General features: G+C 39.0%; 3 protein-coding genes across 8 annotated transcripts in view; 1 reads left to right on the forward strand and 2 right to left on the reverse strand.

The window, feature by feature from the left end:
* The first annotated feature begins 23 nt into the window (after nt 1–23).
* On the forward strand, nt 24–1,931 carry Der-2 (Derlin-2). The gene is made up of 6 exons (XM_066742968.1): nt 24–573; nt 664–729; nt 850–1,017; nt 1,122–1,244; nt 1,324–1,487; nt 1,566–1,931. The coding sequence occupies exons 1-6, from the start codon at nt 481–483 to the stop codon at nt 1,666–1,668; spliced, it is 717 nt and encodes a 238-aa protein (XP_066599065.1). The 5' UTR covers nt 24–480; the 3' UTR covers nt 1,669–1,931.
* Nucleotides 1,932–2,788: 857 nt separating this feature from the next.
* On the reverse strand, nt 2,789–5,486 carry LOC136783107 (protein phosphatase PTC7 homolog). The gene is made up of 5 exons (XM_066742966.1): nt 4,993–5,486; nt 4,045–4,224; nt 3,785–3,983; nt 3,463–3,719; nt 2,789–3,379 (listed from the first exon to the last, which is right to left on the reverse strand). The coding sequence occupies exons 1-5, from the start codon at nt 5,216–5,218 to the stop codon at nt 3,330–3,332; spliced, it is 912 nt and encodes a 303-aa protein (XP_066599063.1). The 5' UTR covers nt 5,219–5,486; the 3' UTR covers nt 2,789–3,329.
* Nucleotides 5,487–6,055: 569 nt separating this feature from the next.
* Nucleotides 6,056–17,270, reverse strand: part of Dscam2 (Down syndrome cell adhesion molecule 2) — a 71,590-nt gene continuing 60,375 nt past the window's right edge. For 2 of the 6 annotated variants that reach the window (XM_066742937.1, XM_066742935.1), the window contains 17 exons: nt 15,316–15,435; nt 14,740–14,913; nt 14,442–14,592; nt 14,213–14,361; nt 13,966–14,097; nt 13,603–13,903; nt 13,330–13,508; nt 12,912–13,220; nt 12,585–12,702; nt 11,840–12,473; nt 11,359–11,752; nt 11,124–11,267; nt 10,904–11,056; nt 10,448–10,656; nt 10,018–10,219; nt 9,830–9,932; nt 6,056–9,741 (listed from right to left, as the gene is read on the reverse strand). In XM_066742937.1, coding sequence (XP_066599034.1) covers nt 9,492–9,741; nt 9,830–9,932; nt 10,018–10,219; nt 10,448–10,656; nt 10,904–11,056; nt 11,124–11,267; nt 11,359–11,752; nt 11,840–12,473; nt 12,585–12,702; nt 12,912–13,220; nt 13,330–13,508; nt 13,603–13,903; nt 13,966–14,097; nt 14,213–14,361; nt 14,442–14,592; nt 14,740–14,913; nt 15,316–15,435 — 3,722 coding nt within the window. In that variant the 3' untranslated portion in view covers nt 6,056–9,491. Of the gene's footprint in view, nt 9,742–9,829; nt 9,933–10,017; nt 10,220–10,447; nt 10,657–10,903; nt 11,057–11,123; nt 11,268–11,358; nt 11,753–11,839; nt 12,474–12,584; nt 12,703–12,911; nt 13,221–13,329; nt 13,509–13,602; nt 13,904–13,965; nt 14,098–14,212; nt 14,362–14,441; nt 14,593–14,739; nt 14,914–15,315; nt 15,436–17,270 lie in introns of those variants that run through there. The other 4 variants (XM_066742936.1, XM_066742938.1, XR_010824220.1 and 1 more) reach the window with 3 other exon arrangements.

Below are 17,270 nucleotides of genomic sequence, written 5' to 3' on the forward strand. Positions count from 1 at the left end.
CTAGCATGGAATGGAATAGAACTACTGGCGTAGAGATATCATTTTGTTTACATACATATAAATTTTGCTGAAATTGTGCTTATAAAAGGTAAAGGAGTGGTTTTAGATCAGTCATTAATTTAATTTATCGAGGAGGATAAAGACTAAGGAATTATTTTGCTTTTTCAATCTTGGAATGATTAACCTCAATATATCTGAGTTGATCAGTGAACTTGTCCGAGTGTAAAGTTAAATGTAAATTGACGCTTTATTGCTTCTTATCGATAGCTCAAAGTCGAGAATAAATTGTAACAAATTTCATATATTACGTGGACGGAATGGAATCGAACTGAACATAACAATAAATTCGTGACAATGTGGAAAATGATTATGTATAGATAACGCACAGTGATGAGTGACAGATGTTTATAAAATCATAAAGTCGAGGATACGGGGAATATATTGGTCTTAAGGTGTAATTATCATCAGAAACATACACCGATGGCCTATCAAACGTTTCGGCAGGAATATCTGCAAATGCCTGTGGTGACACGAGCTTATACAACAGCTTGTGTCATTACAACTCTTGCTGTGGTCAGTATCAGCAAAATTTTACAAATTTTCAGACTAGTTCATAGGTAGCTGCATTGCACTTCAATTAAATAAATACAATTTATTTTCCAGCAATTGGATTTAGTGTCACCATTTCAATTATATTTTAATCCTATTTTGATAATCAAACAATATCAGGTAAATATTTTTTTCTTTTGAGAGCCACATCATACATTGCTCTTAACAAATCTATGCGAAATGTTACAGTGTTTCTTATGAATTTTTTTTTAATCTAATACTTTTAACTTATTGTTCTAGTTATGGAGATTAATAACCACATTCCTATTTTTTGGAAATGTTGGGTTCAATTTCTTTTTCAATATGATCTTTACATATCGATATTGCAGAATGTTAGAAGAAGGATCATTTCGAGGGAGAACAGCTGATTTTGTAATGATGTTCATTTTTGGAGGTGTTTGTATGATTGTATCCTTTGTAATTTTAATATTCATCATATTGCCATTGTGTATGTAGTCTATTAAATTATTGATATGATGTCAGAAAAAAATTTCCCTGAGCTCTCTTTGTAGATTTCAGCATTTTTTGTTAATCTTTTGTTTTTGGGACATGCATTTACAATTATGCTGGTTTATGTTTGGTCTAGAAGAAATCCTCATGTTAGAATGAATTTCTTTGGACTAATCAATTGTCAAGTAAGTAACAGCAATTCTTTGTTTTATATATTTCATAGGATTTCATAAGATCAACGAATAATTTTTAATTATACAACAGGCTCCATATTTACCTTGGGTATTGCTTGGTTTCTCCGTTCTTCTTGGTAATGCAATATGGGTAGACTTATTTGGTATAGCAGTAGGACATACATATTATTTTGCAGAAGACGTTTTTCCAAGATTAAGGGGTGGTTTTCGTATTTTAAAGACCCCTCAAATACTGTGAGTTGATTCTTTATTATTTTTGTATAATTAATAAAACCGTTAGAATATTTTTTAATGACAATTTTATTTTTATAGTAAAACGCTTTTTGACGCACATCCAGAAGACCCTGACTATACTCCTCTACCAGAAGATCGTCCAGGAGGTTTTAACTGGGGACAGGGTGCTAACGTGCATTGACCTATTACCTTACTTCCTGGCCAACTGTTATTGATTGGTGTAGCAAGTAAACTTATTAGAAATTGTTTCTCTTTTTTGTCCATTTTCAATGTTCTGTTTTTCAAACTTTTATAAAAGATACTAAAAGTTTTGCATTGTTACACCAATGGTATGATAAAGTCATTGTTAAAAAAATACTTCCAACGTTTTAATCACTATGGACAGTTTCTAATGCATAATATTCTTGCATAATTATAAATTGCCAGTACAGGTCACTACTATAATATTCTGTGTCACTAATATTAATAAATTTCTACTATTTCTTGTGGGTGTTACATTAGTGTAAGGAAATATTGATGAAAACAATTATAATTACTTCATTTTTCATTAGAACGCATGACATTTGTGAATTACAGAATATCTCACACAACAGAAGGAAGATCTTCCTAGATTTCAAATATTTTATAGGTAAAATATTTGATAATGTTAAATAATTTTGATAAATGGAAATATTTTGTCAAGATTCACGAGGAAGTAATTTTTTTGTAGAATTTTTCAAGCATAATAAGCTTCATTGCGGATCGAGCTATGAGATGTTTTCTAGTTCATTAATTATATTGCAATATTTATAGAAAGAGTTTATAGTTTATGTATTTTCCATATGATTGCATAATAGACTGCTGTAGAGATAGAATGACATAAAATAATAACAGAAACATACTTTTAATATTTAAAAAAATTATTTGGATAGACTGTGACATTGTTTTGGCTCTTTTCACCATTATAATATAGCATTGATAGTATATAAAAAATAGGATATTTTATTTCCAAATATTCTATCACAAAAAAATCTAGATTTTATTTGTATATTAAACAAAACTATTTATATATTAACAACGTATGTATAGTACAAAAACATTAATAATACCAGAGCGATACTATTAATCAAGTATTCCTTTTGTAATGTGATATATTCTTAACAAACATTAAACTGTGTTTCCATGTATGGTACAATTGTTGATCTAAATTCTCTAATGCATAAGAGCAATTATTGTATGCGTGTATAATTTAAATGCACAAAGAATCATTTTTATTTAATTCTTCCCTTGTTACTATCAATTTTATTTTAAGATGCTAATATATATTTATGTTAAAAATTAGATATAAAAGTTTGACTATACACATGGAACTGTTTGTTACAGCAAAGATATTACAGAATTACTGCAAAGGTCCTAAGAAATCATTTCATAAAAATTTCAATCAGGTGCTTAGGCCAAATATTCAGGATATAAAAAACAATTATAATTTCTTCTCATAAGTCTATTTCAAGTTTAAACGATTACAACAACTTTTCTTAATTTTTTGTTAATTATTGCAATAGCTAAATGTGAAAATTATTATTTTTATCCATTTTTATCTTATTTCACATATAATTTGATCTTTTATCATAAACAATAATTCAGTAGAAACACAAAACTTGTTTAAACAAGTGTATTTGTTTCAAGCTTACATGGAAAAAAAATTTCCAAAATAAAGGTTTGAAAATCATTTATTTACTTTGAAATAATAAATGATTATCATACTAGAATATAATGATGCATAGCTAGATACATATACGCGATGACATGAACTATAATACAATGATCAAGGCTCTATTATACATATTTTCTTAAACATAATTTTTATATTGCCACAGTTGCTAGGAGCACCGTAATGTCATCCGGTTTACCACCTACAAAAGTATATTAATAAATTCGATTTATTGAAGATTTGTTAATCATAATTAATTTCTAACTGATGAACAATCAGACTCACCTATAGCATCAATACCATTTTCTCTAGCATTCTGTGCAAAAGGTGACATGAATGCACCATCAAATGCTAAACTACGGGCCATCCATGCTATGGAATTAGCAACCCCTTGTATCTTAGTAGGATCTTTTTCTCCTTCAATTTTACACATTTCAGTGACTAGCAACTGGTCAGGTACATTATCAAAGACACCATCAGTTGCCAAAAGTATCACATCACCATCCTCAACATCAAAGCTTGAGGTATCAGCAGACTCAGGACTATATAAATAACACATTATAGCATCTGCTATTTTGTAAATTCTATTTAAACATTAAAAGCTTACCTATCACTGAGCACTTGTCCAGAATGTCCTGGTGGTGGGAGTGATAATTGAAATGGCGTATTAAAGTAATGCTGTTGTTCTGATGAGCGATGAACAACTTCTCCTTTTCGTACCACAACAAATCCACTGTCTCCTATATTAGCTGCATATATGCTGCTCGTTTCTTTATTGAAAACTATGACACATGCTGTGCTACTACCTAAAATATATACATATTTTAAAGTGTAATTGTTATCATTGTCAAAACAGTAAGATTTTACCTAATATGGGTTGTTTATTTTCTAATAATTCATAGTAACTACGTGCTAATAAGCCTGCTGGTTCATTAGGTGTAAACCTGCCCATAGAGACTAGTCTTTCACAAGTTCTCATAAGAAAATTTGAAAATTCCCCTGGGTCAATTCCATAATGTCTCCATCCACCAACACCGTCAGCCACTCCTACAAGCAATGACAGATATTAAATATTGAAGGGAAATATGTTAATATATAAAACAATATACATAGAATGAACTTTGGGGAGAAATCATCTGGCCTGTATTTACATAATGTTTGGCAAGAACCATTAAAGCATTTATTGTTTTTATTTTTGATCATTATGAAATACTCGTATATTTAAAAGATCTTATTAAAACCTTGAAACATAAAAACATTTATGTACCCATATGTAATGTTTACTTATTACTATTACAATAAGCCAAAGTTTATCAGCCATACTTTTTCCTTAAAGAAAAGTTTGGTCTATACTTAATCAATATATTTGAACTTTAGCTATTAATGATATACGTATCTGAGTTTTTATCCTTTCTTCTTTAAAAGGTTTATTAAATATGAGGAAAACTAATGTAATAGGGTTAATATAATTAAATTTATTGGAATTTTGTTATTAGCCACTAGCCCTGTTGCTTTGATAAACATAAATGAAAGTTGATGAAATCAAATACAGATATCTGAATTTGTGTTGCCTATAGTTAATGAAAAACTTGTGAACTTTTGAACCTATTAAATGGACACTTGATTGGTAAGTTTTTCTTTGACAACAAGGAAGTACATCTCTTTTATATGCGCTGAAATTGAGGACGATTAGGCAATTAGGCTTTCCAATAGAGAAAAGAAAATATAAGAGGGAAGAGTGAGAGAGAGATGGAAAGAGAGAAAACAGATTTTTACTGGACGAGAGTAATGTCAAGTTGCATTTAATTATCGTACCAATAACTTCGACAGCCTTGAATTTGGCACTAAACCAGGCATCATCTCCAAATTGTCCTTTGCGTATTCGGCCACGAGCAAAATCTTTGGGGAAACCACATACTGCCGAAACAAACGATGCTTCATATCGTTTATTCACATTTGACTCCGCACATGTTGTATAATTTGATAAACCATTCCATAACGCCCTAGACAGCAGCCTCCCGGTCCAATATATGGACTGCATCGTACGGCGAGGCTCAGAACTCTCTGATAAACATTTTCACCGACCAAATTGGACCAAATTCTCAACCTGAACCAGAGTCACCAGAAACTTGTGCACATTGACCAAACTGTATCCTTTAACTTCAACCTGCTTCAACCAGACTTTAACTTTGGCCCGCAGTTGTTGAAGAGACACAAGATTGGAGTTTGGACATCAATGGGACCCATGCCATGCTACCTAAACGCAAATGAAACTAGCGCCACTCTCTGCAACAATTCTATCTTTGTACTCTCTCATGATAATTAATATATTTATTTTCATTTCATCATGGGTATAATTTCTACGCTTTTTTATAGACCATTATCCTCTCTCTACCACTACTAGAATGAAAGTCGGAGAAAGTTTTGTCAATTTTTTATTATTTTGAGCTCTGCCAGTAACATTTTATTTTGGCTCTCTTCTCCTCTCTCTCTCTCTCTCTCTCTCTCTGTTGTTCTGCAAATCGATAATCGATAAAACAGGATAAGAGAAAGATCGAGAGTTAGTTCTTTCGATAATAAAATGAGGATAGATGACAGCACATGCTAACGGCTAACAGCCAATAGTGGAGTCGGGCAACTATGCATGCGCATGCGCAGTTTCACCATCGAGAAAAAGGCGGGTAACTCACCGCGTCGGTAGAACTTGGCGTACTTGGCGTCCATGCCACGGTTACTCCAAGAAACGGCGGCAAAGGTTCTGCGCATTTGATTTCCATTCTGTGCGGGCATATTTGGACAATTTGCAGTTTTGGAGGATGAACGACAAAGGAAAAACCAAGTAGTATTAAAATGAAATTAAGAATAAGGTAGGCAACAGTTATTTTACACGATATCAATTTATTTAATCGATTCTACGATCGACACTTTTCGAAATAACCGGCATTTTTCATTACAATTAAAAGTTCGCACGAAAGTGGAGAAGATTTTCAGTTTATATTTGTACACACACATACAACCTGAATTGCATTATTAAATTCACGTAATGACTCGTGGTGTCACTCGAGAAGTCGACAATTATGGAATTATTTCAGGGCAAGTCCATTCATTCATTACCATAGACGCTTTCTATTCTTACACTTCTCTTTTTACAATGAGATTAATTAGAATTAAAGTAATAATTATATTCGTTTGATTTGCTCGTTCCGTTACATCTTTTTGTATGTGTATGAATATATTTACGCCACATAAGGATTTTCATAGTTGTTACATTGGCGTATTCTTTGACCATTCAACATAAATTTAGTCTGGAAAAATTGAGGCAATCTAAAAGAAATTATTTGAAAGTAAAGAATGTTCCTTACGAGCTATAAAAAATTTAATGAAAATGTGCTAAAGTATGTACATCGGTGTAAATAAATATAAATATTATTTGGCACGCAAATATAATAACTTAAGCATAAATAATTTAATTTAATTTATTAATAACGAAAATAGATTTATTCGGTATAAACGAGAAGCTGAGGGATTCGTAGTACGTCTTGAATAAACTGTAAGTTGAATTATTGTAACGCTTGTGGATAGTTTCGGGTGGAAGATTCTGTGGAATCAGTCGATTCAATGACAAAAATATACAAAAATCGCCCGAGTCAGAAATGCCCGTTCTCTTTAGCGTCTCGATGAGCTCGAATTACCCGCTTCCCGAGAAAAATCTAACAACTTAATCGAACTCTACGAGTTTGATTGACGTGCTTCTTTCTCGTTTTATATATATATACATTAATTAATTCATGTACTTCGTACGTATTGTAATATGTGTATTTATACGTATATCTATATCTTCGTAGTGTCGCGCACGTAATTTTTCACGTCTCGTTAGATCTAAACAGTCAATGTTGAAGAATTTCTCTTAAATTGGTCGCGTCTCTTTAAGAAAGTCTTTACCGCGGACTTGAAAAAATCTCTGCACGAACAGCAGCTGTAGCTTCTTAACGAACACTTTAATCATTATTTCAGAAGAAATTATTAATGGAAAGGGGAATCACACTGGCCGATCCCCAGTCTGCACCTTCTGCGGTTTGGCAGTGTCTTCAAAGCTTTAAAATTTGCTATAGTAAGTAGACCTAAAAATCTAGTAACATTATTACTTTCCATTCAGTCTGAACAATAGATCAGCTTAGCTTAAATGGTATAGTATAATCGCCTCGTTTCTAATTCTTGGAGACTCAACAAGTTGAAAGAAGGACAAATTTTCATTAAACATTTGTACAAAAGATTCTTTTCTCAAACCGTCAGTCTTTGGTTGTGGCTTTTTCTAGCCTGAATGGTGTTTGCTTAGCTAATTCTTTAACTCATTCTTTCCACAACAATAAAGAATTTATTTTACACGTAAAATACTATGATATGGAAGAAGGACCAATGCATTTAGAAACGAATATGAGAAATGTGTGCTTCGCACGATATAATATAAAAAGTATAAATAGGATAAAAATATGTATTATTTTACTCGACCTTTTACTGTTTTCAACGTTTGCAGGTTCGAATGTCACTTTGACCCAACGAAAGAATTTGTACGAATTTACTCGATTACTCGGAAGGACACTGCATTCCATTTCGTCGTCGCTTCGTTCCTGCTAAACGGACGAGTCAGCGTCATTCGAGCATAAACAATTGGTCAAACGCGTTGTTACACGTTATAACAATGAAATATTAAAGTGAAAACAGTTTTTGTTGATTGTTACATAGCAATTAGATTTTTGTGCGAAAGTTTAGCCTACTACGATATCTTTTATTACATATCGCAGTGCTGGAGCATTGTACGTATAGTTTTATCCTAGAAAAGTTTATTACAACGAACATTAGCATAGGATTTTACGTGTATCGGGAATTGCTCCTTGATTTAACCGAAAAATCAAGTTAAAATGTTGCCATGAGTAAGAGAGAGAGAGAGAGAGAGAGAGAGTGCGCGACATAACCGAAGAGATGTCTGAATATCGATTAGCTCTGGAAGAGCGAGTTTCTCGCAAAAATGTACAACTTGAGGTTGGCATCATTGGCATCTCGACGAATCGTGTCCCTTCGCACGAAAAACGCCCTACATAGAAGTCTCAGGAGCACAACTTAACGTAAACAACGCGTAGTATTATCTCGTACTTGTGTATATATAAACTATACAATGCAATAGAGCTCAACTTTATCTCGCGATCCGTTTTTAGGACGCGATCGACCTTTTCAACCGTTAACTCTCTTATCGTTTATTATCTAAACCAACTATACGAGCTCGGAATAATTCGAGCTGGCTGCACACGATCAAGTAAATCCCATTCTCGATCCGGTGAATGTAGAGGGAGCTAGCTGCATCGGGAACAGCCATTCCCATAGAATATTATGCTGATTAGTCGCTCGCTATTATATATATATATAACAGAGGAGTAGTGCGAATGTTCAACTGCTCTGTCGACCGGTAATACGATTTTCAGTCCTTGGTCACCGATGGGATTCACTCTCGAGTTGGTAAGAGTAAACGCAAACGCGCAGCAGTGGCCTGAGCAAAATTGTTGTGTTTGGCACTCACACTTACGCTTTCACACACTTACTCGTTCCGCGAATCACTCGTAAACACGCGCGGCCCATCAGCATCAGCGTTCTTTATATTATGTTGCGTGTTTGCGTCTCGTGGATCGAGCAGAAAAGGCTGTGCTTCGTTTTCGCTGCCAACACTCATCGATCAACATTTTTGGTTCGCGTGAAAAGTGCGGAAAGTGTAGGCCACGAGAGGAGACTCGAGAAATTCGCGCGTCCTCCGCTTTATCCACGAGATGGCGCGAGCGTCCCTTTTCATCAAGACGGCCCCGCCACGATTATTATATGTACCACTCGATTAATTTTCTAATCTATTTTTAGCGGACAGAGGCTGCGTGCTTATAGATGCACGAGGCTCCTCGACCATGTCCGAAGAAGTGAGGATGAATTAACTATCGGTTGTTTGGACCACGAGGGAGAGAAAAGGAGAGAGAACACGACACACGATTTTCCCGCACAAGCGCACAGAGGTTCTATCGGATAAATATCTCGCAGACTCGTCTTCGGATCAAAATTGTGGTATGTATAGCTATGTACTAGAAGTTATTGAACCGATAGAAAAATAAAGTATAATGGAGAGATTTGCGCAACCGCTCGGTTGCTCCGTTGAGACGGAGGAATGACTGATTTTTCAAATTGCAGCCAAGTTGCATTTACATGGACATTTCAAAGTGGGTTTTCATCAGCCGATCCACAGAGGCTGAGTGCGCTTGTACCGGAAGTGCGAGACTGGCTTATACAGCGATGGAGTAATCCGACGAGGGATTGTTTTGCGTGCTGGGTCTGGACCAGAGCGAACTCCTGAGGCCAAGTTTTAATTTCTTGAGCGAATCGATGTCACACTCGGCCTCGCTGAGCTCCGGACGTTCGGACCTGTCGTTTCCGGTCACCTGCACGTTCTGGTTTCCTGCCACGAATGCGGTTTCCGCCACCGAGATCGGCGGCAGGAGCGTTCGCAGAGAGTTCCTGCTGGGAACGTGCCACCTATACTCCGTTCGAGGATCAATGCAAATCATCAGTATGGATATTCTGCGATAACAGGGAGCAATTATCAAGGTAAGTCATAGCTTGCCTGGATCGTCCTCTTCTTGGCAGTGACTTTTGCTCGGACATTGGAGATATGTCCGAAGACGTGCTCGACGTACCGTGGTAAATAAAGTCTGAGACTGCACGAACTGAAAAAGAAAGCAAATTTGCAAGTGACATGGAAGGAATGTAATATCGAGGCACGAGAAGGAAATTAAGCAATAATGGACTCACTGTGCTTGAGTTTACCAGCGTCCAGCTGATTGGAGGACTCTGTGCGCGAGCTCGTCAGTTGATCCGGATCAGACTCGCTCTCGTCGCTCTCGACGTCGCCCGGCGTCTGCTGCTTCCTCGCTTGTCGTCTCCGCGACGACACGTTCTTCATGCTCTGCATTAGAACGTTATACTTACAGTCTATCTTACTTTTGAGGCGCACCTGATGGACCAGAATACGAGAGAGAGGCGTCGTAAAAAAATAGACAAAAAAAGCTCAAGCCTTTATATCGCTACAGTTTCTCCTTGTATCTTTGAGAAAACTTTGAGTTTGTCCAAACTTCCAAGAGATTCCCGCGACTTTGCGTTTTTGCGCATATGTATATACGAGGAGGGAGAGAAAGAGAATCAAAGTTTTCTCAACGAAGAGAAGATAAAGAGTGGAACGAACCGTCGCGGCTGGCGGAGGACTCGCACAGCCCTCGGTCATAGCGTGCTCGTGGTACATGAAGCTGTGCAGAAGAGTGTTGTTGTGATGCAGACCGGCTGCAGAAGCTTCCGCCCCGCCCAAACCGCCCAAACCTCCCAGCCCTGCCAGGCTTGCCCCGCCACCCTCCGAAAGCTGGAACGTAGCGTACGGCGAGATGTCCTCCGCTGTCTCTGTAACCCACCAGAGGCATTGCCTACCTTTCAAATCGCGTCGGCAAAACTTGTCCAGTTACTCCGGTCATCCGATCATTATTTTTCTATCCTCCGTTCCTATCGATCGCCTCCTACCTTACCAAACTAACCACTTACCAATAATCCTCCCGACAAACACCACACAATCCTCTTACTCTCATCGCTCAAGGAGAGCTTACAACCTGCGATCTAGAAAAATCACTTCCTTATCGAAACAAAGGTTCACCTGGAATTTTGTCGGGCCCTCCGCCCGTGTTCGTCGCTTGCTGAAGTGCCACTTTGTGAATCGTTGCGTAATAACGCTCCCGCTGTGTCTCTGCATTCTGTTGATTCTCCTGTGATTCCTTCATCGGCCGTTGTACTCGGTCCCCCAAATATCCTGCGTTAAATACATTCAATTTGGATTGAACGATAGTCGAGCGAGCACGCACCTGAGAGATACTCACGGTTTCGCCAACGCAAAGCAACGATTATTATGGCAGCCAACAGAGCGATCGTGGCTACGATCAAAGGTAACACCACTTTGACATCGGTGTAAAATGGAATAGCTGAGATTATCCCTCGTTTCGACAGTTCCGGGGGTGGTGGTTCTAGAAATATACATTTTTTCATTATTTGATGATAACTCGTAGAAAGTTCACATACTGTATAAGAAACTCGTCAGCTTTTTATTAAATTTACCTCCTTCTTTGGTCAACGTGACGAAAGTGAATTCCGCTTGATTTTTACCAGCAACATTGTACGCTTCGACTTTTAATTGATAAACGGAGCTTGGTGTTAGGTTGGTCACGATGAATCTCCTTTGCATCTTTACGCTATTCGATACCAGAGTCCAGTGGAAGTCGTTGATAGGCCTATACTGGATGACGAAATACGTAATCGGACAACCGTTGTCCGGCCAGACGTGCAAACGCAGCACCAGGGTTGTGGAATTAGGATTTAGGAAAGCAGCAGCTGCCGGTATCCCTGGAGGCTGGCCCTGGGTTCTAACGGATAATAGGGAAGACGAAGGACTGCTGCCAATTTTATTGTGCGACGTCAAATACAATTGGTAAGTGTTACCACACAGCAATCCCTAAAATAAAAGTCAAACTCGAATAAGTGGAAGAAGAAAGCTCTCGCTAACGCATCATTAGTAATATATACTCTCGTTCACAGGTACCTTCAATTCATGACTCGTAGCATGACGAGATAACTCCAGTTCATGTAAATTTCCATCCTTGGTGTTGTAATGGAGAGTGTAACCAGTGAGCGGTGCCCCGCCATTGTGTCCGGATTTCCAATGTAACAAAATACTGCTGGAGGTTGTGCTGGTGACGTAGAGGACCGGCGAATTCGGCGGCACTTGGACGGTCAAGGTGAAATGTAGCCTGTCGCTACCTTGAGAGTTCTCCACCTGACAAGTGTAATTGCCACCGTCCTGCGACTGCAGACTGGAGAGCACCAGCTCCCCCGTGGACAAGATTTGAATGTTTCTCGAGGAATCCGTCCTTATTTGCTCGGCCGTCCCTTTGAACCAGCTTCTCGCCGGATCCCCCACGGCATTGCAGGCCAAGGTGGCTGATCCTCTCCAAGGTCGAACCACGTGACCTCCGAAGGACGTTATCCTCGCGGGAACTCTATTGGTCGGCACTTGTGCGGCCACCCGGGAGCTCTGTCCTTCTCCCACCCGGGTACTTCCGGTCACCCAGAATTGATACTCCACGTGCTGCTGCAAACTCGTAGCTTCGTAATAAGTACTGGTCGCTGGTAGCGTCTTCTTCCCGTGGTTTAATTCCTCTTGACCGTCGACCACTCTGTGTGTACCATATAATCGTAAATGATATTTTACAAGGATTATGGAATTGCACGAATTTCAATTTCAATCGATCGTGTATCGTTGTACAGTATACTGTAATAAATCTTACCTGGTGTAAAGATTATATTTTGTGATAATGCCGTTAGGCTCCAAGGGCGGTAACCAGGATATAAATAGGGCTTGCGGCGAACTCACGACTACTTTGATGTCTGCTGGGCTACCAGGCACTTGAAATTATAATAGCAATTAAACTTTAGCTTGCACAGAGTGGAAAGTTTGCCTAGAAATTGTTCAGAGCGTCATTGTGCTTGCGTTTCTTTTATCCATTGCGCGAATAATTTAGTGTATGTATATTTGTGTGTACTCGTTGATTTTTTCTATATATACAGTCGCGAATCGCATCAGCAATTAGAAGTTAAATTGATCGCTGGATTACCATCTTCCTCGGTTTGGCAGTAAGTGACCGTGGTAGGAACGCCATCGCCAACCCTGGTGAATGCCAAAACTTGAATGGTGTAATTGGTATATTTTCGCAATCCTGTTAAGACCGTTGTTAAGGCGCTTGTCTTGCGTATTTCCATTTCGTCCACGCTGCGCCACACGTCCGCCAAGATTGGCTCGTAATTCAATTTGTATCCCTGAATGATGCCGTTGCTATGGGTATTCGCCGGAGGCTGCCAAGAAACTTGCAAGGATTGCGACGTTAACGCCGCGCATCTTACGTCCTCCGGCGGCATACTGGGAACTGCCAAATTCATTTCCATTATTCCTTCGTTCGATGATACATGCAATATTCCTTTCTGGAGGAAATCGCGTAGCCCGCGGCATTTTCGATTCTCGCACATCGCTCTTACCGTCTTCCAAGGTCTGCGTGAGCAGTGGCTCAGACAGGGGTCCGGAACCGACTTGATTGTAAGCTTGCACCACCATGGTGTATCTCGTGTAAGGTCGGAGGCCGCTCAATCTCAACTCGCCCCCGCCCTCCTCTCCATCGCCGGAGACCGAGGTGAAATTGTACGACGGATTTCCAGAGCTAAAATCCAATTACGGGAACACAATCGAGGTAAGCTTTCGTATAATTTTCATGAGAGTTTTAACACGGAACGTAACGTTTGTAGATTTCTCACCTGGTTTCTCTGTAACCGACGTTGAAGCCTTGAATGTCACCGTGACGAAGCTCTGGCAAAGGTGGAGACCACGTGACCAGAATTTCCGAGGAGGAAAGGGGCCTCGCTGCTAAATTCACCGGTGGACCCGCGGGTCTCTGTGGCTCGGTCCTCACTATCAACTCGGCCGATGGACTCGATCTGCCAGCTGGACCTTCGGCTATCACGCGAATGGCATACCTCGTCGCGGGCTTTAACTCGTCTATCAACGCTGCGTATGGAAGCGGTGGTCCCGTAAATTCTTGCTGCTGCCACATTCCACCTGGAATTGTATATATTGCAGAGGTGGAGGATCAGCTGCGTTACATCTTCATCATATTTTACCTTCGCCCTCTTTGTACTGAAGAATATACTTGGTAACTTCGCTAGTGTCCTGAGACTTGTGCTGCCATTTCACGTTGATACTGCGACTAGCCACCATTGCAGTTTCGAGACCACTCGGTGGTTGAGGAGGCTCTGAAATCGTAATCATAGAGTTCCGGTGATTTTCCGAATTATCCCGAGGTGCGTAACAGGGTAATAATTGCAAGATCGAATCGATAGGACGGTTAATTCGCCCGCAGTCTATCACCTTGCACGAGGAGTTGAACCAATTGTTGATCTCGTCCGTAAAGATTGCTCGCTTGACAGAAATATGCACCACTGTCGGAAGCCTCTGCCGAAGAAATTTGCAACTGCGCTACTACACCGTCCGGTGTAACTTCTTGCTTAACCGTCACCCTGAACGAGAGAAATCTTTTAATTTTTCTTATCCACCTTTAGATTGTCACCTCTCTGGTGCATCCACCGCGAACGTTTACCGGTAATTCGTAGATGGATTCAGCTCGATTTTTCCACCTTTGAGCCACGTCACTGTTACGGGTTTGTCCCCGTGCACCTCGCAATGGAGAGTCGCCGTGTCTCCCTTTTTAACGGTGACTAGTCGAGACGGGGCCGCGAAATATGGCGAAGCTGCGTGCAGGAAATTCCATGAGAGCCACGGTTGTAATTTCAATTAGAATGTAATTAGAAAAATGTAGCATCGATCGGTGGTACCGAGGATTCCATGTTTTTAAAAATTTCTAAGTATTCTATGAATCTATATGTATGATTACTCACAGTTGACTTTGAGCTGTACAACTTTTCCTATACCAGTCCCGATTCCATTGCTAGCTTGACAGAGGTAAAAGCCTTCTCTGTCTTCTTTCACGTGCTGCAGCAGCAAAGTTCCATTGCTAAGAATTTTTGTATAGGTCCTTTCACGCAACTCCTCGTACTCTCCGGATTTGCTTCCTGCGTTCAAAATAACCACGAAACGTGGTAAGAAATTTTCCAACTTTTAATCCATTTGCATAATTTCTCTCAAGTTGGCCTCCCTCCCCTACATACGGAATATTACACGTATTCTTCGAGACTCGTTAAGAGATACTGTTAATTTAACTGGTCGAACAGTTGCAATGACTTATATATACGATTGTTTCTTGGAGATTCATCGAATATACGGGTGTTCGAACAATAAACGTTGTAGCAATATTATAGAAATGAAAACTTATCTATTCGAACAATTAAACTCCATCATTTATAAAGGTTTTAATTAAGGAGTAATAACGAGGAGGCTAGTATATTCATAAAATGATGATATTATTATAATAGTTAATGTTGTTCCTTTGGAAAGTTGGAATTTGAGTTTCTCACCGGTAGCTTTTTTCCAAACGATGGTCGGTGTTGGTACACCCTGGGCTTGACAGTGCAAGGAAACGTGTCTGTTTCTCTCGACACTGACGTCAGTGGGTTCAACGATCCATCTAGGTGGTACTGCGAACAGAATGTTTAGCTTTAAAACTAGCCTGGTGACCTCGCCAATAGCGAATAAGCTTTTGCTGGTTGTTAGCGATTTAAAAAGAGGTACGTCGCGAATTGTGAAAGCACGCGGTAAATTATAGAAAGCTCGTCCTCGTCGGCGGTGCTTCGTAAAAACGTGAAAAAATATTAAGAGAGAAAGAGAGGGGGGGTGGGGGATATACAGGTATAGATAGAAAGAATGATAGAATAAAATCCCGTCGACGAGGCCGCTCTCAAATATGTATTATATTTACATTCGAAGCTCGAGCTATGTACATCCTGCAAATTATATTTTCGCTAATTGTATACTTTTATCTTTTTTCTTTCTTCTTTTTTTTGTATAATAACAGCAAAGTTAGGAATCACTTAATGAGATAGCAAAAGAGAAATATAGTAGTGGCAAAGAGATTGAGATAGAGATAGAGAGAGAGAGAGAGAGAGAGAGAGAGAGAGAAAGATTCGAAGAGAAAGTGAATGAAGGTTCGTTGATGGGGTGAAGTGGACATTTGGTTTGTAAATCGATGGAGCCCACTTTGAAAGATTTCCTTTTTCCTCGAACTTATGAGAAGCTTGGCTAAGAATTTCCAGAAGTTGCGTACTTTCGACTCGACGGCAAAGCGAAACTTGGAAACACGTTTCTTCATAGCTATATACACATATATCGAGAATCATGGGGAATTTTATAAGATGCTTCCCTTATAGCAGGAGAGGAATCTCCGGGCGAAACGTACTTAATTTAAGCATCCCCGAGCTCGTTGTTTTCGTGGCGCCACGCGGCATTTCGTAATCATCGAAAGTTTTAAACTGAAAGTTAACGAAAGTTCGGAGAGCTTGCCAAGGATCGTGGAAGGAAGAAAAAGAAGATGCGAGGGAAGGAAATGTGTTTCTCGGTGGGTCCAAAGATTTCAATGGTCTCGTTTTCTTTTTGGATAGTCGTAGGTCGTTCTGTTGGCAGGTTCTACTCTTACGGTGGTGAAAAAACGCTGCACAAGCGAGATACTGTGAGTGGGAGTTTCAACCTTATACAAGACGGCAAAATATCTGCGCTCTCGCGTGCGCGACAACGTGTCATTCTGTATATATATATATATATATATGCGGCGTATGTTTATGTGCTTGTATACTATACGTATATAATACTGTAAAAGATATATAGAGAAAGAGAGAGAGAGAGAGAAATACAGAAGGGTTCGAGGAGAAGTATAGGTGAGAAAGGTGAATAATGAGTGAGTATACTTGTAGTAGAAGGTAGCGTGAACAAGTAGAACTCTTGTAAGAAAGGCGAGCGATGGTATTTTGACTGTGATACAGCGAGTAATAAATGTGGGAGGGGGAGGGAGGGAAAGCTACTCGGCCAAGTGCCGAAGGATGTATATAACGATGGAGAGAGGCGAATAATCTATAACGCATATATACATATAGATAATATATAAATACCCAAATCTAACGACTAGTTTCGATAAATACAATTAATTAATTAATAATAATATATACGTACTACTTGCCTACTTTAGTAACAAGAAATAATATCCAACCGAGTATACACACTAATCTTCAATTTTTAACGTTTTTTCATCATCTTATAAACCTTCTCATCCTCGTCGTTATCCCAGTTTTAACTAAAAAATTCAAGCGACTGCACACAACTCGGTTGGCTATTTGGAAGAAAATATAAAAAGGGGTGTGAGTTAGAGAGAAAAACAGTGAGCGATAAATAGAGAAAGAGAGGTGTTTTCAGTGATCGAGAAATATAGCGAAAAAGAGAGATAGAGAGAGTGTTGAATAAACATGCAGAATTTAAAATGTTT

Source organism: Prorops nasuta, unplaced genomic scaffold (genome assembly GCF_024137725.1).
Source record: "Prorops nasuta isolate Cenicafe-Biocafe unplaced genomic scaffold, Cenicafe_Pnas_1.2 PNAS00032, whole genome shotgun sequence".
NCBI classification, from domain to species: Eukaryota; Metazoa; Arthropoda; class Insecta; order Hymenoptera; family Bethylidae; genus Prorops; species Prorops nasuta.